Below are 23,403 nucleotides of genomic sequence, written 5' to 3' on the forward strand. Positions count from 1 at the left end.
GTAGCCCCCGGCGAGTGGCGGCAGCCCCCGGCGCGTGGCGGTAGCCCCCGGCGCACGGCAGCCCCCGGCGCGTGGCGGTAGCCCCCGGCGCGTGGCGGTAGCCCCCGGCGCGTGGCGGTAGCCCCCGGCGCGTGGCGGTAGCCCCCGGCGCGTGGCGGTAGCCCCCGGCGCGCGGCAGCCCAACTCTAACCCACAAACAATCGTGGATCGAGTGACCAAATTCTCATTATTTTGGGGAAGGGATTATTACTCCCATATGTTTTTCCTGTGAGAGTAGAGGTGGCATTATATAGCTGGGGAATGGGGGGGGGGGGGGGGGGGGGGGGGAGGGGGGGGGGGGGGGGGGGTGGGGGGGGGGGGGGGGGGGGGGGGGGGGGGGGTGCAAAGGAGTGGGTGCTGTGAGGGTGGGGGGCAGTATATATATAGGTGGGGGAGGCAGGCAGTGGGTGCTGTGAGGGTGGGGGGGCAGTATATATATATATATAGGTGGGGGGGCAGTGTATATATATATATATATAGGTGGGGGGACAATATATATATATATATAGGTGGGGGGGCAGGCAGTGGGTGCTGTGAGGGTGGGGGGGGCAGTATATATATATATATAGGTGGGGGGGCAGTGTATATATATATATATATATATAGGTGGGGGGACAATATATATATATATATAGGTGGGGGGGGCAGGCAGTGGGTGCTGTGAGGGTGGGGGGGGCAGGCAGTGGGTGCTGTGAGGGTGGGGGGCAGTATATATATAGGTGGGGGGGGCAGGCAGTGGGTGCTGTGAGGGTGGGGGGGGCAGTATATATATATAGGGGGGGGGGCAGGCAGTGGGTGCTGTATAGGTGGGGGGGCAGTGTATATATATATATATATATATAGGTGGGGGGGCAGGCAGTGGGTGCTGTGAGGGTGGGGGGGCAGTATATATATATATAGGTGGGGACGGGCGCTGCGCTGTGGGCACTTGACCTGCAGTTGCGGTAACAGACCGGCGGCGGCGCTGTGGTGTCAAGTCAGTCAGTCAGTCGGTGGTGGTGGTGGCGGCGGCGGCGCGCGGGCGGGCGGTTGGTTCGGGGCAGCGACGATAAAAGCAGCGGCGCGAGGCGAGCGCGAGGGCAGTGCAGCGCAGCGCGGAGCGGAGCGGAGGAGCAGCGGCGGCGGAGGCGGAGGAGGAGGAGGCGGAGGAAGACAACGACGACGCCGCCGCCAACCCACCCAACCCACTCCCCCACCTACACCCGGGGCCTTAGGCCGTGCGCCCGCCCGCCACCCGATGAGGGAGGGAGTGGGGGTGAGGCAGGCATGAGGCAGGCCAGCCCGCAGTAACCGCACACCCCGCCCGCCCGCCCGCCCGCCTCACACTAGACTCGTCGTCGTCGTCTTCCTCCTCCTCCCCACCCCCCCCCCCCCCACCCCACCCCCGGCCGCCATCATCATCATCATCATCATCATCACCCATCACCTCAGCCGCCGTTTTTAATCGGGGCGGCGGCTCCTGCTGCAGGAGGAGGAGGAGGAGTGGGGGGACAGCGCGAGAGGTGCCGTGTGTGGTTGGGGGGGGGGGTTCGGGCTCAGGTACCTCAGTACCTCCTCACCCTCCTCACCTCCCTCCCTCATTGTTATCTCCCCCCTCTCTCTCTCTCTCTCGCCCTCTCTCTCTCTCACACACTCTCTCTCTCTTATTCTTCTATATTTTTATTCCGATCTGCCCCCACCCACCCACCACCCACTCCCCTCCCTCCCTCCCTCCCTCACCCCCCCCCCCCACCCACCACCTCCATATATCACCCATCATCTTAATCTCCGGCCGCGGGAGGGAAGATGTTGGCCGGGGCCAAGGACAACCCCTGCCGCAAGTTCCAGGCCAACATCTTCAACAAGAGCAAATGTCAGAACTGCTTCAAGCCCCGGGAGGTGCACTTACTGACGGACGAGGACTTGAACCAGGTCAGAGCCCCCCCACCCCCACCCCCACCCCTGTTAAATTACCGTGTGTTCAGAGAGGGAGAGGGAGGGGAGGGGGTGACAAAGAGCGGGGGCAGGGGGGTGGAGAATTTAAAAGGTATATATATATTGTAATACCTTTTTCTATTTCTCTTCCATTCATCCCTCCCCCCCCCACACACACACACACAATTACCTCCCCCCACACCCAACGCACACATCATTACCCCCCCACCCAACATACACACGCACACATCATTACCTCCCTCCAACATACACAGACACACACATCATTACCCCCTCCAACATACACACACATCATTACCCCCACAGGACACACACAATTACCCCCCCCCCCCCCCAACACACACATCATTACCCCCTCCAACATACACACGCACATCATTACCCCCTCCAACATACACAGACACACACATCATTACCCCCCCCAACACACACATCATTACCCCCAACATACAGACACACCATTACCCCCTCCACACCCACACCCTTCAAAGGGAAGGGCGCTTCATGTCTGGGTTACCCTTGAAATCTTGTCTCCCGGCTTCAGTTCGGGCCCTGGGAGAGAGGGGGAGATGGGAGGAGGTGTGTGTGTGTGTGTGTGGGGGGGGGGTGATACTCCCTGTAGGCCCAAGCCGGTGTTCAGTAGGGAAGGGGCAGCGATCGAAATCAGTCTCCCAAATCGGGGTGTGATTTCCTGCCTTTATCTTACAATTCGGGTTGAAGTTGGGAAGGAAAGGCAGTTTCCTTATTTGCTTCCTCTCTCCCTATCCTTTTGTTTGTGTGTGTGCTTTGGGGGGGTGGGGGGGGGGGGTGTAGAGGTTTCATAAACTGCATTTTAAAAATTACAGTGGATTTTCTTTGTATATGAATGTCTGCGATGTGTTATGCTTCTGATGCGCTGTGTCTGGGTCTTGAAATCTGGGTTTGTGTCCTCTTGATAAAAAGATTTGAGAAGGTATAACAGCTCTTTTTCCCTCCACCTTCTCTCTCTTTATTTCTTGCTCCCTCCTTATTGCAAAATGATTTGAGGGAAGGAGATAAGGGGTAGTGAATCATGTTCCAAATCAAAAGCATGTAATCGTCCCGCTATCCCGAGGAAAGGACTGATATGCTCATTCCTTTGTTCAAAAGATTCTTGAAATTTCCAGAGGGAGTAAATATACTGTACTCATTAGTTTGAGGGAGAAAGCAAACTGCTTGACATTTTTATTAGACAGCAACATTTACTCACAACATGAAATTATAATGTGACCCTTCCCTCCCCCCCCCCCCCATTAATACACATTTTCACCAAATGTTATGTGATGAGAAATGCTTGGGTGCACTTAAATACAATTTTTTAAAAAAGCCCTGTATCCTCAAGCAAGAGCTTCAATTAGATTGGAAGTTTTTTTAAAAAAATATTTCTGTTATGCTGCTTTTATTAATGCCCTGCAACTCGAAGTTTGCAATAGAATCCGTGATATTTTGGCATTTAGGGGAAAATATTATATAAAATCTTAGGTGGTATTACATTTATTTTAGTACTTTATAAAGTAGGATGCCAATTTTGTCTTTACTTATTGTAGTAATTTATAATTTTAGACATAATACTGAGAGTAGAAATAAACCATTAATAGTTCAAGGCCATCAAATGTTTTCGAGTGGTAACAGTTGTTAACTGGTACAGTAAGCATAAAAAAAAACTCTGGACATATCCTAAAATAGCTTCCAATGTATTATTACTGTTAGATGCCATGCCTATATTTGTGAAAATTAAACAAAAGTTGGAATGACTGTCGATTGTTGCAGCAGCTGGAGGAAAATAGGTTTTCTTTCAAATGGAGAGCAGCTGGTGAGAGATTGAAATTTGCAATGTTCTGAATCAGTTTTCTGGTGTACTTGTGTCAAGCGCTCTGGGACGCTACCTTGTGTGAAGGGCATTATATAAATGCAAGTTGTTGGGGTTGGTTTATCTGAAGATTGCTCAGTCGTGGTCTATTTCCAACTGTGCAACAATAGTTGGTGGTATTAAATCAATTTGCTTTGCCGTAAATTCGTTCTGTGAATCTCTTTGAGACATGTCAACGACATGATAAGGCGCTATATCAAATGCAAGGATTATTATAATATTTTTGTTCTGAGCGCTAGGTATGTCTTGTGTAGAAAAGTTTGAAACATTGCTGCTAATTTTAATGTTGACTTTTTTTGTTGCTGACTAAAAATGGTGGTTTTCTTCTTCGGTCTTTGTTTTTTGTAATTTGGTTTGTACTGGCTACAAAACTTCTATGGACCATGAAAGCAAACCCATCAAGCTTTTGAAAGGATTGATTAATTTATGTTTTGCCTGTTTGAAAACTAGAAATGGAGTTTTGTCAAAGGGATTTATTAATGATATGGACAGAGTAAATTTGGGACAACATTTTTTTTATCAGCATTGTTTAGTGCAGCATAATTGCAGCTTTACACTTTTGTTTGTACTCGTAATTCTGTTACCAAATCCAAACAAACAGAAAGAAAATATTTGTAAACTGGGAGAGATTCATTTCCTTTGCAGCATGTTTCAACATTGGAAAAGTTTACAACATTTGCTGTAAGGACTGTTTATACTTTAGTTTTATATGTCAATTTAAAACTTCAAATTTCATGCTTTTAGATTTTATGTAAACAGAATCTGTTTTGTCATATACAATATACAGCACCTTTTTGAATTTTGTTGGGGCAGTGTCATTTTTTCGTTGATTCTATTTTATACATATGATGATTCTGATCAATAGGAATTTCAGATAAAACTACTGTCAGGGCAAAACCTTTTCAGAGCTTGAGGAGGGTGAAGGAAAATAGGATTAAATATCACAATATTTTAGTATAATCTATTGTATTGCACTTCTTGTTAAATAACTATAATCAAATTAAGTCATAATAATACTAATTTGATTCTGTAGAATGTTTGATTTGCTACATCCTCAAATTAATTATTGATTTGAAAGAAAGTTTCCAGCAGCAAAGGATGAAATTGGGCCAGGGAATATTTTTGTGTCAGCTACTTGCTGCTGTTCTAATTAGGGAACTATTTGGGAGAGCTGAATGGATATCCGTGAATAACATAACCTTTCTAATTTTGACTGGGTATGTTAATTCAGCTCTTCTGTGTTGTCGCATTCAAACTTCAAGCCAGTTTATCTGTGTTCTCCATCACTCTTAAGTTGACATTATATATAATATATACACTATTTGCAAAACTGAGATGATGGGGAGAAACTTTTTTTTAACAAAACTGAGACCTTAATTTGTAGCTTTTCATTGTTCCTTTTTTTTTGAAAATGAAGCAATCAATCAAATTTGAGTGCTATTCTACTTAACATCATAAAGATTTTTGAGCCACAGCAAATCATGTTGCTGCAAGGGTGATTTGTCTCTGGAAAGTATTTTTTCTGTTTGAACAATTTAGAATTAGTTACTGATATTCCTTGTACTCATTCTACCCCCTCCTGTTCGATCATTCTTCCAGTCTCTCTTGAGACAGTGACTCATGCTGGGATAAGGGTCCTGTGCTTGTTGGAAGCCTTCAGGTCCTTTTCCCAAATTACCATTCTTCACGTCAGTCTGGTCAGTAACTGTAAGCAATCTATGGGAAAACCTGCATACTTTTGTGTTCCCGTTTTCTGTCACAGAGAGCTGGATAGTATTGCTGACTGAATCTTGTTCCCTTAAGCCCCATACCCCCCCCCCCCTCCCCGGAGAGTCTTCAGGCTAATTATGGTAACTCTTTGGTCCCCTGGTTATAAGCTAACTGGGCAAAAACAAGGGATCTACTAGGTTGATATACCTTGCTACCACATCATGAATGCTGCATGTGTTTCACTGGAAAAGTATTGGCTGTTTACGCACTCTCCTTTATATAATGCCATGAAATGGTTTAATTGAATGAAAAGTCCTTTCCTACATTCTGGAACTTAGCACCTTCTTTCACACAACTTCACACAAAAGTTCTTATCTCTGGGTCAGAAATTTGTGGATTCAAGTTGCATAAAAGTTCATGATTTGGGATATGGACGCACTGCAGTCTTGGATATGCAGCTCTTTGAGTGGGAGATTAAATCTAGGTCCTGTCTGCTTGTTGGATATTTAAGATCTTGGGTTACTATTGTGATGTCGTGGCTAATGTTCTGTCATTCAAATTCCATCAAAAACACAATTCATAATTTATCAAACTGCAGTTACAAGAGAGATTGCTGGCGAATTTACCTACCTAACAGTCACTACATTTGTGTAAAGAACCTTGAAACGTTCTAACATAACAAGGCACCATATTCATTGCAAGTATTAATTGAAAGTTAGATACCCAGTGTTTCTCAGGTGGAGACTCTGGGACGGAAGTAGATGCCTCTTTTTATATAAACAAAATTGATTGTTTTAAAACTTCCCTTTCCAAGGTAGGCTTAGGAAACTATTGCATCTGGTATGAGGTCAGTTGGAATAACCGTCAAAGAATTTCCAGATTAAATTTCTAAATGAACCAAAGGAATTTTTTTTTTCGGGATAGACATAATGGTTTTAGGATTACAGTTTAGTAGTCTGCATCTCTGCCTTATTTTTAGAAAGGGTTTGGCAATGGTTGACAAACACTTTCTGGTTATCCGTAGTGGAAGTTAATTAACCTTAGTGCTCATTTTTGCCTTTAACCATCACATTTAAAATGTGTTAAATTGAACTACCACCAGGCTCCTTTTCCAAACCTAGAGGAAGTAAAGCCATACTGTATTTTCCTATAGTTAGTTATAAAAGCAAAATGAAGCAGCATTTCTCTGTTGCTGATTCTCATTGGAACACTGTACAATGTGTAACATAAGTGGCTCAAAGTAGTGCCTCAAAGGAATTTTATGTTCAGTTATCTTTTGCTTTAAGCTATCTATACCCTAGCTAAGTCTGCTTATTTGGCAGAGCTAACATTACCAAAACCGTGCCTCTTAAATTACCTTATCAATTTACTGGTTTGTAGTGGACATATTTTTAGAAATTGGGGAGGGCTTTATCTAAAGGAAGTGATGGATATGCTGTAAGTTCAGTTTGCTACAGGGAATAGTAAAGTTGAATCCAGTCTTTATAACCAGTTTTCCTTTCCATCATTCTAGTTTTAGTTTCCATCTTCAAAAAAATTACTGCTGTTCTCCATGTTATTCTGTGCTGAAAGGAAGACAGAATGTTTGAGTGGTATGTAAACTGAATCTCTGGGGACTCTTTTTTACTGGTGCTGAACTAATTGATAACGTTAGAATTCTTGCATTTGATACAGTTTGAAGGACATTTCAAAATTCTTCACAGCATATATTGTAAAGTATAGTGACTATTTTGTAGGTGAATACTATCAAAAATTAAATTAAGTGCACATTACAGCTTTGTCATTAAATTGAATTTGCACAAGGTTGAGCCTTAAAAGGTACATACAGACCTGTCAGAATGGTTTCAGTCCACACAGGCACACCTACAATTCCAGTGCTAAGTGAGTTAAAAGCACTGCCTGTTGTAACCAGTACAATCAACGTGTCTGTGCAGTTGCATTCTGATAAATGCATGATTGTTTGCCAAGAAATGTTGTGCTTGAATCAGGATTTGCATAAGCTGCAGATAAAAATAGCCAGTTTGACTTCTTGTATCGCTCCCCATTTGAGTTCAGCAAATCAATCTTGACTAGTTGGATAAACGCCAATAGTTTTTTTCTTTTCCTTCCCCAACTTCAATGTTTTTCTATTTCCTCTTGCTTGAGTCCTGTGCTAGGCTTCTCAATTTAAAACAAATCTTAATGGATGCCACTGGGTATCTTTTTGTTAGGGATGTAATTCCATCGCCTCTAGGCATTTTAATAGAAAATAATTTGATGGTGTGAGGCACTGCTGCTGTGAAATGATATGCTTTGTCAGGTGGTTTTGTGTGTGGGTGAGGGGAAGAATGAAATTATGAAGGGATATGGATGTCAATATTTCTGTTGCTTCCATCTAACAAAGTTGCAAGTGTTTTACTTGAAATATGTTTTCTGAGATGTGCATGATAAACTCAGATGTTTTTATAGCAGTTCCTAAAATAGCAAAGGGCCTAGAACTAATCTTTTTCTCAATCTTCATTTTCCTGTTCCATCCTTAACTGTTGATGATTTGGTTGTGGTACTGACCAATAAAAATTAGGATTATCATGGACATGGTCCCTTATATATTTGTGACTAGCTGATTTTAACCAAGTTGAAAGTAGTAAGCAGTGCTACAGGTAGCCTCAGGGCCTTATGCTGCAATAAAGCCTGTATTGTGAATATTAAATGAGGATAGGACCTGGCTTATCGAGAATGGTATTAGTGGTTTATTATCCTGCTAATGTTGCGAGCGATATTTGTATATGAAACATGGCGACTTCAGTGGTGGAGTTTAATAAATAATAATATCAGAGGAGGCTGGAGGGAGGGGGAATTGAATAAAATGCATTTGGGTAAGGAGAAAAAAAAGGTTGGGGGGGAAAAATGATTTTAAATGTACTTTTTTGGTCAGCTTTGGGGATTTTATTATAAAACAGTGAGAAATGATAATCAGTTGGGAATTCTGAATTGGAAATGTTACTGAGGCTGACCATTGCGAGGAAACTGAATTATCCATATGTCTGGTTTAGAACTATCTCTGCCAGTGATGATAATTCAGCTCCACTCCCCAACCGCTATGTTAATAATGGTTGGGAATGGGAAATAGTCATTGTTGGGATCCATGCCAAAGTTATAACTGGCAACCACCAATGTGAGCACTTCTATGTGATGGATCGGATTTGTGTTTCAGATGACTAAATGGTATGATAGCATTTTCGTGGTGAATCACAGATTAGTTCATTGTGTTCCACCCACACTATTGCCTCATTTTAAATGGGTTTATGCTGCTCCTCTACTGTAACATTTTTGTTGCCCTTTTATAAAACACTGTCGTGCTTTTACCATATTAGGTTATTGTTATAATTGTGAAGTGTGATGGCTATCTCCAAAGAATACAGCACATAATCAGCAGAGCATTCCATTTTGCTTAAAATAACCAAGACACTTCAAACATTTTGAAATGTATTGCTTGTTTTTTTGAAGGCCCTGAGTTCAGAAATATATTTTCAATGCTTTATTGTGGCATTTGTCTTGGGCAATAATGCATTTTAATTGATTTCTGCCCATTCATATAATTAAAAGAATGAACGGCTCTGGTTGGAACTAGATTATGTTTGAATATTTTTTGGTTTGCAGCTTATTTCAGTGGTCAGACATTATCCTGCACGAAAGGTGTTGTTTCAGAATCATCTAGAGACCTTAAATGCGTGACTTTATTTTTTTTCAAACCTAGAGCTCCTAATATCTCAAACAATCATATTTAATATCTTGTTCTGGTCTTCAAAACCATCCAAGATCTTGCTCTAATCTTACCTATACAATCTTCTCCAACTCTTTCAACTTTGGTCATTTATCCTCACTCTATTTGCTCCACAAGAAGCTTTCAGACACAGAACAAACTACATATAAAGTACAGCTCAGAAACGGGTCATTTGGCCCATCCAGTCTGACTGGTGTTTGTACTCCACATGAGGGCCCATCCTAGACCCTATCTCGAGTCCCATGTCCCTCAACTTTAAATCTTTCCCTGTCCCTCTTATCTAAGCCTCATTTTTCATGCCTCAATCATATCCCCTCTCTGACCTCCAAAGAAATGACCCCAGTCTACCAAGCCTTTCCCTGTCATTCAAGGCAAGATTCTGGTGAATTTTCTCTGCCCTGCCTCCAGCACTTTTATATTTTTCCTATAATGAGAAGCCCAGAACTGCACACAGTATCCCAGCTGTATTAGTATTATTATTATTATAGTATCCCAGCTGTCACCTGACTAACTTTCCATACAAATTCAATATGACCTCTTTAATCCTTGTAGTCCATTCCCATATTGTGAATCTGCACTACAAGAACCCTCTAAGAATTGTTCCCTTTAAGTTATAGGTTCTGCTCGTGTTTTTCCTCCGGAAATGGATTACCTCACATGTTTTTTTTCATTGAACTCCATCTGCTCTATTCAGCCATCCTATCAACCTGCATTTTATTTTAATCCGCCTTGGTATTTACCAATCCCTCTTTACCTTTTGAGATTTCTCCCCTCTACTCCTAGATCAAATCATTTACAGTTTATATAAGTAAATTGTATAAAAGCTTATCTCTGTGACTATGCTTTTAATCAACATCTTTATCTTGATTTCCTTGTTCTGTGCCACTCCTACCCGTCAAGCAATTTAAAATGTTCTTTTATGTAAAAGGCACAATATAAATGCTAGTTGTTTTGGTTAAACAAATGGTGAGATCACTGATCAAAATGAGAGGCTAGCATTCAACCAGTAATTATTTCTAAAGCATTGTGCTATCCAAGTATTTATGTTACAAGAAACATTCTATAACTTTGGTCACCAACTCAAAAGTACCCAGCGTGATTTTCTGAGTGGATGACATTCTATGAAAAATAACAAAATAAAAATATTTAGTTGTTAAATATGATATACATTATGATACTAAAATTTCCTGGTAAGCTAACAGGGTGTATATTTTTGATTATGTTTAATTTATTGCAATAAAAAATAACCGCCAATTGATTATTTAATTACACATGTATTCAATCCCATCAAAGAGTGTTGCGGAGTGTTGCAGAGTGTTGCATATACTGTATTTTATTTGTTGTGCAAGAACACACCATGCCATGTTGCTCCAGGACACTACCCTGTGTAAAGGGCCCTATATAAATGCAAGTTGTTGTTGGTGGTGGTATAAGGTCCACTATTTGTCTTTTGACAAAGAGGGGAAAGAACTGGGAATCTTAGTAGAACAGCTGTGCTATTAGCAACACAGAAAGGAGGAAGGAAGTTTGTATGTTGCCTATACTAAAATTAAAATGGGGGAAAACTATGCACAGAGTTTGACAATAGCTTTTTGAAGTTTGAAGGGTTTTAGCTAAGGCTAAGTTAGCTAGAGACCGACATATTACCATTTTTTAGGTCTGGTGTTTGCAACCATTTTCTTAGAAACATAATGATTTTTGCAAATGGTTTAGATGAAGAAGTCTATTGGATTGACTATTTTGTGAGCGAAATGCTGTGGGAGTTACTGTATGACCAAGCGATATTTGCCACCCGCATTTTAACAACAACAAGATTACATTTGTATAGCGCCTTTCACGTCTGGAGGACTCTTTATGATGCTCTTTAAGCAATGAAGGATATACTAGGATACGACCACTCTAGCTGTTTAGTTATAAATTACCATGTTATTCACTATGTAGTATATTTTATATAAATATACTACATAGCCTTTATGAAGGCTATGTCCCTGAGAAATTATGCCTTCTGCAGCTGGTTGCTTGGTTGTTGAACCACACTGAGCAACTGTCTTTAAACTCTCTGTGCTTTAACCTCAGGCAGTAACTCAAAAAAATTAATGAGACTGCACACAGGTGTGCTCCTTATCAAGTTTGTGCAAGCAGAAAGTAGTCCGGCCATTGTAAATGCACTATACAATACATGAAAATCTATCAAATGACCATTTGTTTTCCTGTATGGATAGAACTAATTCTTGTCGCTGTGACTAGTTAAAGCCAAATAATCTGATCCACATATGTTGTAATGGGATTCCACCCAATTGTACAATCATACCCTCAGAAATCCTGTTTCACTTAGGACTCACTAAGTGAAAAATATACAAATTCTTGGTTGAAGAATATTTGATATAATTTATACAACTATGTGCAATATTAGGTTTTTGGTTTAACTGGTTACAAGTGACAGATTATGCATTACTGAATGAATTGAACAGCTTCAATCTTGGATCTAGGATCACAACTGTTTGGGAGAAACTTGTTGATCGTACAGGTCAATGCAATTCCTCTCTCCCACCCCCCACAGCAATTAAAAAAATTGGGGAAACAGACATTTAATAGAATTCGGTAATTTAAGCGATGTTGCTCTTTTAAAGGAAAATAATTTGATAAGATACAACATTACCAAATGGTAATGAATATCTGCACTGATTATAGGAGTGTTACTGTTGCACTGCAGTAATGTGTCTCATTTGCTTTTGAAACTAATTTGCTCCATTTAGGAAAAAAAACACTTCTGTCCATTAAATATTTTATTTTCTATTGAAAACAAAGCGAGACTGACTGCATATGTGAAGGTCACCCTATTCAGGCAGTGCCTCTTGCTGACTTTATTTCTAGTCAATGCTCAAATCTTCATTTGTAAGGCTTGACATTGAGTGCCATAAGACAATAATCCAACCTTGATATGATCAACTGAAGGAGAAAGAAATTAATGGTTTGGCTGTGATTCTTGTATATTTAGAGCTATCATGATATATGTAGTGGCAACATTTATACAGTTAACATGCTGCAGTTGTGGTGATTAACTAAAGTACAATTCAAAGATTATGCAGAAACCATTTTTTAAAATCTGTTTCCCATTTATCATTTTTAATCATTATTTTCCCTTGATGTTTGTTACTAAAGGGAAAAGAGTTTTATCAGTTTACATGGAAGCTCAGACACTATGAGGGTTAAAGTCAAAGGAATTTCTGATTAGGTTTAAGGTCCATTCCTCAATACTGTATTCTGGTATGACTAATATTAGTTTTTTAGTTCATCCCACAGTGTTCCAGCTTTCCTTATTCTGTGTGGTCTTAATGCTGCTGGTTTACTTGGTGGTTTAAGAGTGCATGGGTTTCATTCCATTATAACTACAATAAGACTGTTTTCTTAAAGTCATTGTATCTGACCTTTTAAGTGCTTTGTGTTTTCAGTTCTAGTTTTATAAGTATTCCAGTTATAGGAGTGATGGAAGGAAAACTTGCATTTTATGACATCAAACGTCACAAAGTGCTTCACGGAAAATTACTTAGTGACTCATTTTGTAAGCGAAAGCTGCAGCAAGGTCCCAGAAACAGCCATAAGGTGTAACTATTTAATCTGGGGACTTTTGGTCAGGACACTGGGAGAAACTGTTCTCAATGGTGTCGAAATACATTCAATACACTTTACAGTATATCCTGTGAAGTGCCTTGAGATGTCTCGACAAAGTAATAAGAAGCTAATGGTGTCATAGCCCAAATGAACTTTCAATAAAAAAGGAGGCAAGCTCGCTGTTTTCTAACTCGCTTGTTTTTCCTTAATCCCCATTTCTAGCTCACATCTTAGTCAGAAGCCCTCTGAGTCAGATATTGCAATTTTTTGCCAAACATTGTGTTTTAAGATGTAACGAAGTTGGAATTTGGTGGTAATTGATTGCTGCAACACTTCTAGATATTTATAAATTCTATAAAATTTCTATGACTGGAGAAATTGTTCCATATGAACACTAACCACTTATTTTTTTTGTTTCAAAAGTTTAACGAATGCATTGAAATAATTTTTGCATTGATGGGTGTTCACTCCTAAAGATAAGCTACAGTGAGCTCAACTATAAGAACATAAGAACATAAGAATTAGGAGCAGGAGTAGGCCATTCGGCCCTTCGTGCCTGTGCTCCGCCATTCAATAAGATCATGGCTGATCTTCTCACCTAACTCGGATTACCTGCCCTATCCCCATATCCCCTAACCCCTCTATTTTTCAAGAATCTATCAGCCTTGAAAATGTTCAAGGACTGAGCATCTACAGCCTTGTGGGGTAGTGAATTCCAGAAGTTCACTACCCTCTGAGTGAAGAAATGTTTCCTCAACTCTGTTCTAAAAGGCTGACCCTTAATTTTAAGACTGTGACCCCTGATTATAGATTCTCCTACCGGGGAAACAGACCCTCAGTGTCTACTTTATCAGTCCTTTAAGAATCTTATAAGTTTCTATAAGATCCCCCCTAATTCTTCTGTACTCTAGAGAATAGAGCCCCAGTTTATTCAGCCTATCCTCATAGGTCAGTCCCCTCATCCCGGGAACTAACTGAGTGAATCTACGCTGCACCCCCTCTAGGGCAAGTATGTCCTTTTTTAAATAAGGAGACCAAAACTGCACACACTACTCTAGGTGCGGTCTCACCAAAGCCCTATACAGTTGCAGCATCTCTTACTCAATCCGAGAAGGGAGTTTATTAAAGCCCTCATTTGTCTACGAATGCTTCAAAATGTACAAATAAGATTTAAAGCAGAAAACAGTTGTTTTTGTAATGACTATTCTTATACTTGCTGTATATTGATGGTATCGTTTTAGCTTTAATGAATCGTGCCTCCTCTCCCAAAAGTGCTTTATTCCAGTGAGTGTGCTAACTGTTTGTTTGCTGACTTTTGGCTTTTATATTCTCAAGCTTTTCAAAATACTTAAACCCTCTTGGTATATATATACACACACTAGTATATATAAGTGGTGTACGTCCACTCCAAGCTCCTTGTAATTGAGTTCCTTGGAGCTGATTTTGCGGCCTGTTTTATTAAGAGGTCTGTGAAGCAGTGAATATCTGTCGTAATCTTGCAAAAAAAAAGGACCTGAGAAAGATCCAGATCCAGCCTTGCTTCAAAATCATGTGGTGTTTTTCTAAACGATGGTTGTGTTAAGTAATGAGGGAGAAGAAAGATTATAAAGTAACCCTTTAATATATAATTTCTTATCTGACTTCCTGTTTACTTAAAACAGCCTTTTAGTTTGAAGTGCAAATACAATTAGATAAAATATAATAGTGCATATTTTCTCAGTTTAGCTATTATAGATACTAATATGGTTGTTGATGTATTCCTGAACTCTCTTGCTTCCATTAGCTTCTTAACTGATGGTAATGTACAAGATTCCATAAATGGTTTGGCAGTTTTTAAAAAAATGATTTTTCAACATTTTATTTGTTCCAGCCAAGTGGGCCTATACCCTGGACATCTGAGGTACTAGAAATTCATATTGTGCAAAATAAAATTTAGTGGATTTGGATTCGTTTTTTACACAGTCTACTAAATAGTACAACCTATAATCCACATCCTAAAGTAATTGGAAAAAATTGTCTGAGTTGGGCCCGCTGGTTGTTTCTTTCTCCTCTTTCCTTCCCCCTCCTTCCCCCAAAAAAGACAAATCCACAAAATTTGATTTGCTCGTCAAATAATTTTTCATAATTATGATGGTATGCTTATGATGTGCTCTTTAGGTAAAGTGCAATTAATGTTAAATGCTAGCGGTATGTACTTATGTTTGGACTATTCTCAATCACAAGATTATAAATTTCAATAGAGTGTTCATCACAGATTGTAACTTTGGAGAAGGAATTAAGTTTAAAGATCTGATGTTCTTTCATTCCAGTTTTAAAGATAAACATAGAACTCAATCTACTAGAGCAGTGATGACAGATTTATTTCCTATGTATCCATTAAGTTAAAGGTGACACAACCAGTTGTCAGTCAGTCTAGTTCAGTTGGTAACACTCTTGCCTCTAAGTCAAAAGTTGTGGGTTCAAACCGCATGTCAGGAATTTGAGCGCGCAGTCTAGGTTGACACTCCTGTGCAATGCTGGGGTGCCCTGCATTGTTGGAGGTGCTGTCTTTTAGATGAAACATTAAAAAATAAGATGTCTTGCCCCCCCCCACCCATTTAGGTGGATGTTAACGATCACATGGCCCTATTGAGAAGAGAAATAAGTTTTACCCGGTGTCTTGGCGAAGAATCCCCATAGGATCTGAAAGAGCAGTTGAGTTTTGATTGTGTTAATCTTGGCAGGTCATCAAATTACAATAATGTATTTTTGAATAAGTCAGCTCTCCCTTAGCCTGGTAGCTCTGGGCCACAAAAACAAGATTGCTGGTTTAATTGTTGAACTTCGGTAATGTTGGCTGATCTTGGTAGGGCTATAGTTAATCTTGGAGCTCCTGGGCGAGCGAGGAGAAGGTCAACTAAGATTCCATCTTGTGATTGCTATTCAGTGTCTCTTGAAAGTTCCTGTGTATGGTTGTTGTGTGAGGTCAAGATTGAGCTTGGCCATCATTTGAAGAATGGCTACTTGAACTGGATATTGGGATATTGGTTGAACTGCCAGCATGAGTCACCGCTTTCAGAAGAGGAGAGACATCCCCCCCCCCTCCCCCCCCCGAAAAAGCGATGACCTGCCACTGCAGTTCAGGTCTCGGTGGCTGCCAGCAGCCTTGCGTATTTTGGATATCTTGTTTAACATCGCTGAACATCATGTGTCAAGTTGCAGTGGCCTATGTTGGACATTACAGTGGAACTTAAACCTGGCCAGAGAACATCCTGTTTTGTGCCTTCACAGGCTTTTGACTTCAGAAGTGTTTACTTTAATGGTCAATCTCTTTGGAAGTTTGTAACTGGCTGAAAAAGTGTATTATAACTTTTTTTTAAGATTGAATTTTTTTTTGGTTGGTTAGAATTCTAATTATTTGTTTTTTGTTAATTGCAGGCTAAACCCATCTATGGAGGCTGGCTATGTTTGGCACCTGAAGGCACAGATTTTGAAAATCCAATGCAGAGATCAAGAGTAAGTTTCCAAGGACTGATTTTTGGTATTGACTTAATTCTTTTGTCTCGTGCAACACACACACAAGTACAGAGATCTGTTGTTAAAATATTGTGGTATCCATTGTGGGTTAAGTCTTCTATATCAGTAGTGTATTGCCATGAAGCAGTTTCTCCTTTTCTTGCCCCCACCCCCACTGCAATTACAGATTCATTATATGAGAGAAAATATTTTTCATCTTAAAATTATATGTTTGACCAGAGGTTGGGAGAATTGGAACATAGTTGCAGTGCAGTTGGCTGTTTTTGAGTGGAGTTGTTAATGTTTGTTCAGCGTACTAAATGCTTAAACTATTTGGAACGATTATTGCAAAACAATTTGTATTCTGTTCACTATTCATTCTAGCAGAATCCTGGAATTGGGTCACTGGTAAAATCTATTCTGGAAACTTGTAGAAACATTTGAATGTAATGTATTAAAATAAAAGTGATGGATTCCCTACTTGCTCAAGAAATACTGATATTTTAACTGTGTTGTATAGCTTGATGTATTGACTTCACAAAATATATAGTCAATTCACTCTATAGTATATTCTGTGAAGCACTTTGAGACGTCTTAATGATGTGACAAGGTTCTATATTAAATGCAAGGATTATTGTTATTTGGTAGTTAGCAGAGAATTTCTTCTTCCAATTTTTAAGCATTTATATTTTAACAGGTCATACTTTGAATGCACTCTTCCTACAGTCTTCCTTCATTTTTAGGACTGGAAACACTTAAAAAGAGCTTGCCCTACCGAATAAAGATCTCTTTCTGAACAACTGGTTTATTAGCTGAAATACTGCAGTATTTAACAGTTACTTGACAAATTTGAGGCAGCAATGGGTATGCAGTCAAAACTGGCAGCTTCATCAGTCTTGAACCTTTTTTTGGTACTTGAACTTCAAACCTCTATTCCTAAACAAGTGGCCCAGCCTTTGAATCTGCTGTGTAATGGAACATCTTCATGGCAAACCTTGTGCTGACTGATCTCCTGAAATTAGGTGCTTGTGAATACCGCACAAAGTTAAAATCACATCCCCTACAGTAGTGATGAATGAATTAATTTGCTTTGCTCTCGTCTCCTATGACCTATTCAAGAATGACGTATGTTTTACAAAAATCCTTTGAACCTTTTAATCTTATCTAAAAATATAAATGTTTATCCAGACATTTTATTTATACTAGATTAAAGCTGGAATGAGTTAATTTTGGTTGTACGTCTTAATGTACTGGGCTTTCTAAAATATTGCAGCACATGTGGGACATTCTTAAAGATAAAGAATCAAATGGCTATTGACCTGAGTCAGAAATAACCTTTAAGTACACTGGATCATCTTTCTTATTCTTGCATGTAATAGAAAATTTGCAGACATTACACATTTAATGTGTATGACCTGGATAAATTGAGGGATGTAAGCAACTTTTTTTGTGTATGACTTCGTAAAATGTGACAAAGAAATTGCTTATGTACACCCTATCAAAAACTGAAGTTTGAGTTGCCAGGAATTTTTTCTGACAGTTAATTAAATTCATACGGGCATTTTCCAACTCTAATGTTGAAGTTAAAAAATAATAGAGAACCAGATGAAAATTATGAACTGGAACCTTCTGAGAGCAACCCAGTGTCTTCTCTAATTTTTTTTTACACACCGTTCTGTGAGGAAGTGCTTTATTGCACAACATAAGATGTCTGGGAAGTCTCATTATTGTGTATATTTGAAGATGTGCTACAGAAATGTTTCCTAGAGTTGTTGTTTTGTAATTAAAGTTGTAAATTTGTTAAATTCATGCAAAATGTGTTCTTTTTCCTCCTCCCCTCAGAAATGGCAGCGCAGATTCTTTGTGTTGTATGAGCATGGTTGTCTTCGTTATGCATTGGATGAATCGGTAAGTTTTTTTTGTTAGTTTTGTATAATTATTCCCAATTGGTTTTACTCAGTACCTTACTGCTACTACTTCTACTGTTTGTCAGATAAGGTGACATTCATAAATTAAAATGCAATCCAGGACATTTTTTTCCTTATTGGCTAAATCTGAAATTATTGGTATTCAGTTTTATGTTTTAATTGCAAACCTATTGTACAGTAAAGCTGAAAATAAATCCACTGAATTGTCACATAATCTTAAATGGGGGAAAAAAGAACATTGTGAAGTACAGTGTACTTACTTGTATTGTGTAAGTGTATGTAAGGTGTTTTCTACTAAAATTAGTACATGTGGCTGAAATGGTATGCTTGTCAGCGATTTCTACTGGAAAACACTGCCTTAGCTATATTTTTCTCTTAATACTAAGTCTGAGTTTTAGAATTATTGGGAATATGTTTTTGTACTATTAGGTCAACAAATGCTTTTCCTCTGATTGTCATTTATTAAACGACATAGTTGAGCACATTGTTTTTATGCTCTTTTCATCTGCTCTGGGAACATACAGAGGAAAAATCGGAAATTAGTGCAGGAAAATCTGCCCATTATTGCTAACAATAGTAACTGGGATTGGAGAGAGCCAAATGCCTGCCATAAAATTAGCAGCATGGAATTTAAGTAAAGACATTTGTATGGTTAACATTTATCTTTGCCTGATCTTAAGCACCAAACTTGTTCTGTCACATTTTTAAAAAACGAGTTGAGTTTAAATGTATATCTGTTTTTTTTTATTCTTTTCAACCTACCCCTCCAAAAAAAAAATTGTGTCTGTACTACATTAAATATTTTGAATGGAAACATTTTATGTATATTTTCTTTTTGAAGCTTTCAAGCACTTAAATATAGTAAACTTCTGATAATTTGACTGTGGCTTAACTTATTACTATCACTTAAATTATCAAGCCACATTTATTTTTGTGTTTATACAAATACCTAATCCACTGCTCTGGATAACCTGACACTGAGCTCTTTTCCCTTGGAGTGCTGAGCTATCAGGAGTTTACTGTATGTGTTTACATAAAACACAAAGGCTGCTCTGTTCCAGGCTACTGCTGGTTAGTTAATATCTGATTTGGGCAAACATTACATTTGCTCATTTCTTCGGTGAGCAAGGGAGGGAAATCAATATTAGCCACATTTTCCCCTTGTGATAGCTGTCTATTGACCCTCACTAAAGTGAGGCATGTATTGATGTCTGGAGAGGATATGGTGGTGTTTTGCCGTGGTGGTTCCATGTTGACTAACCCATTAAAGCTTGGTGTCCTAGTCACGTGAGAGAGTGACAAGAGGGCAGATGTCTGCAGCCTGTTTTACTCCAGCACATGTCAGCGTCTTCAGGAGCTTGGGGGAAATGTGTAGCATTCTATAAGGAAGAGGTCACTGCTGGTTTGGCGAGGGGGATAGAAGTAGAAGTCTATCTCACATCCAAGAAGTCATGTCTATCACATCAATGCGTTAATATCTATTACTAATGCATGGATGTGATAGGCAGACTTCTACTTCAGTAACAGGTTGAATATCACATTCAAGTCTGAATTATTGTCGGTACTGCATATTTGTGAAAGCACTGCCATTAATTTCTAATCTGTGAAATTCTTAATCTCTGTAAGGAAGAGCCTGGCGTGTACTAATAAATATGTTTATTTCTTAGTTCAATATATTTGCAACATTCTTAGTGAATGAAGACATTTGTTCAAGTTAAAAATAAGTTTTTTTTTAAAAATCTTGTGGGTCAACAAATGTTTCTCATTCTTTGGCTGATGTTGTGGTGGAAAAATGTGAAGGCCATGCCGATTGTGTATTTTGTGGCAAATCAACTGCTTTTAAAAATTAGTCGTAACAACATGTGCCAGATGCTCTACTTTGCTTTCTGAAACTTCACCGCCAAGATTGAAGCTCAGCTCCATATTTTCTTTTTTTTCAGCGCCTTGGGACATCCTCCCGACGTGAAAGGCGCTTTACAAATGTAATTTTGTTGTTGTCAGCCTGGTGTCTGACACAAGAGGAAACCCATCGCCCTGCATATCCAAACCAAACAGAGTTCCATACATATTATTATTTATTATTATTATCATCCTACCTACACGTAGAAATTCCAGAGGTAGATTGTTGGAATGAAATGCGCACTCTCCTGCTTATCTAATTCTGGAAAGTTTCAGATGCTGGTTGGCAAGTGTCAAGGCTAACCCTAACCATAATCCTTACCACCCCCAACACCATCCCAGGAGAATAGCTGCCTGATCTATATGGGTTAAAGCGAACTAATGGAATGCTGGTTGATTTGTAGAATAATGTTAACAAACACATATAGAAACAGAAGAGACTCTGGTTTAAAAGGGGGAGGGGAAACCTTTAACCAAAAAAGAGAAGACTTTTGTTAAAGTGGTCCTTCACTGTGGTTAATATGGCATCCTGTAACGTTAGGCAATGTGGCTTTGCCTTGTAACACTGATTGTGTGTGTTAAGTCAGCTTCATGTGTGCATGAGACTTTCAGCTGGACATGTAAAGGCGGAGCACAATCGTGAAAACAGTCTCTGGGGAAATTGTGTAATGTAGACTTTCTTTATCATGAATAAAATTATTGCAGTACTAAAGCCAGTCATGTGCACCTCATAATTGCATAATGCCTTCTGCTGTATGAGTTATTCACACAAATATGTAAAGCATTTCTTTGCTAACGCGCAGTAAAACCCTGTTATACGAATGAACTGTCATAAGAATAAATTTTAGTCTGTTGCTTGCAAAACTCCAATTTGTTGCCTAAATTGGTCTATGAGTCCACAGTGCAGTAAAACCAATTCAATGGAGCTATCCAATGCCCTTCTTTTGTGCTTCAAAGCTCAAAATGCTCTTTTCTTCAAAACTTTTACTGGTATTAACTCAAATTGATTACTGTGCTCTTACGTACATAATATGGTTGTTGCATGTAAACAATTGCTAGAACATATGAGTCAACTGATTACTGTTTCTGTGGTGCAATATAGCTAAACAATTTGAAGCTTTAAATATGTATATTTTCTCCCTTTTTTTAAATAAAAAACATCTTGCTTTATTTCACTCTTTCCAAGAAGCCCTTTCCCCCTTTGAAAGAAAGTTATTTTGCCTTCCTCCTCTGTATTATACATTCCTTGGCAATCGGCCAGTGTCATTTTGTTTGTTTTCAGTGAGCATGAGGTAGCGTGGACTCCGGTTATTCAGTCACCATTTTTTTTTACCTTCCCCATATTGAGGGGTGGGGGGGTGGTAGAGGGGGAGTGCCTGACAGCTGTTTGATGGTGCCTTTCCTGTAACAACTTGGTCAAGATGATTGTGTGAGCAACTGTTTTTGATGCATTTTTAATTGAGAGCAAACAGAAGTTGAAGGACATAAGAATTTGGTAATACCTTCATCAGTTCAAAGAATGTTTTAGTAGTTTGACAATGATCCTTCGAGGACTGAACATTAATTAATTGGACCTGACCTTTTTTCACACAACTATTAGATTCAGCTCTTATCCAGGCTTTAGTTTGATTTTAGGGTGATTCATTTCTAAATAATGATGAAGTTGATCAGATTGAAACTTTAAACCAGATTCTAATAATCATAATGTGCAACTTTAAAATGTGACGAATGATTGTGCAGGTCTGTTATTTAACACTGTAATTTGATGTAATCTAGAAGGTAATCTGAGAACCTATTGCCCAGCTGTCCTCTCCATTATGAGCAGCAAGAGGTCGCTTAGTATGGTAGACTTGAACATTTTAGATCCCATTAAATTGTCTCTTTAATGCCTTGCTACCCGATCTCCACATGGGAAAATACTGACTGGTAGCTGAAAGGTTGGCAATAACAAGTATCAAAGCCTTGACCCTGTCTGTTGTGGCTATCTGGTCACTTCCTGGTGGTTATTTATGTGGTTTCCTTTGGGTCCAGTGCTCCAGAAGTTTTGTAAACATACAATTGTTGCTCAAGTTGGAGCATGAGTCGTAGTGTTGGTTAGAAGATGAGATATAACAATGCTCTCTTTGGCTAGTATTAACGTCTGTATGGCAAAAATAACTTTGAATAACAATAGGATTTTTGGAGAAAAAGTAAAATAACTTTTATCAAGGCATGTGTTATGTGTGAACATCCTTGTCATTATTCTGAGGTTTCATTGTGTTATGAAGTAACATTCAACTAGGTTTTTAATTCTCTTTTATTAATTGCATTACTTACGCACAAGTGGTATCAATTTCTGTCATTGTCACAAATAATAGAACAAATCTTTTATGGGCCACTTTTTTATATTTAAAAAAAAGTATCCCTTTTGTTCCCCTTTTCATGGCTCAATTAGCACAAACCTGGAATGTAAACATTTTTTACAAATGGTGCTCTTCACCTTGCTCCACACTGGCACTCTTATCAATAGTCTCCCACGATTTCCATTGATTGACTGCACTAGCAGGTTCGATCAAGTTTTGTTTTATATCACGTGCAATTGTTCATTGTATGCTAATATCCAGAGTCTTTTACTGATTGGGAACTGGATCTGACTATTCAACTGCCATCATTTAAAATACAGCTCCATATGTCTTTTTAAAAATGGGTCCAATTGTTGGAATTGTGATAACCCAATAACTAATGTGATTCTGGGGGTGGAGTTGCTATTGTTTAATAATAATAATCCTTGCATTTGATATAGCGCTTTTCACATTGGGAGGACGTCCCAAAGCGCTTCACAAAACACACTGTAAAGTGAATTGACTCTATATTTGTTTGGATGAGATGTTAAACCGAGTTCTGTCTGCCTGTCCAGATGGTTGTTAAAGATCTCATAGCACAATTCGAAAAGGGAAGGGAATTTTTCCTGGTGTCATAGCCAACAAATCCCAGATAGAATTAGTCATTCGCTCCATGTCTGATTGTAGGACATTCCTGTGCCATATTGGCTGCCACGTTTGCCTACACAATACCTAGTCATACTGTGAAGCGCTTCTTGACTACACGATCTACCGAATACAAAGATGATTATTGTTACCATAGTGGTGATCAGT

At 39.2% G+C, this 23,403-nt stretch overlaps 1 protein-coding gene across 7 annotated transcripts in view; it reads left to right on the plus strand.

Annotated features, from left to right (window-relative positions):
* The first annotated feature begins 1,779 nt into the window (after positions 1-1,779).
* mprip (myosin phosphatase Rho interacting protein) overlaps positions 1,780-23,403 on the plus strand; it is a 111,380-nt gene continuing 89,756 nt past the window's right edge. For 3 of the 7 annotated variants that reach the window (XM_042342471.1, XM_042342470.1, XM_042342472.1), the window contains exons 1-3: positions 1,787-1,950; positions 16,365-16,442; positions 18,285-18,350. In XM_042342471.1, the coding sequence (XP_042198405.1) occupies positions 1,825-1,950; positions 16,365-16,442; positions 18,285-18,350 (270 nt within the window). In that variant the 5' untranslated portion in view covers positions 1,787-1,824. Of the gene's footprint in view, positions 1,951-16,364; positions 16,443-18,284; positions 18,351-23,403 lie in introns of all 7 variants that reach the window. The other 4 variants (XM_042342467.1, XM_042342468.1, XM_042342469.1 and 1 more) reach the window with 2 other exon arrangements.

This window comes from Callorhinchus milii, unplaced genomic scaffold (assembly GCF_018977255.1).
Source record: "Callorhinchus milii isolate IMCB2004 unplaced genomic scaffold, IMCB_Cmil_1.0 Scaffold20, whole genome shotgun sequence".
NCBI lineage: Eukaryota > Metazoa > Chordata > Chondrichthyes > Chimaeriformes > Callorhinchidae > Callorhinchus > Callorhinchus milii.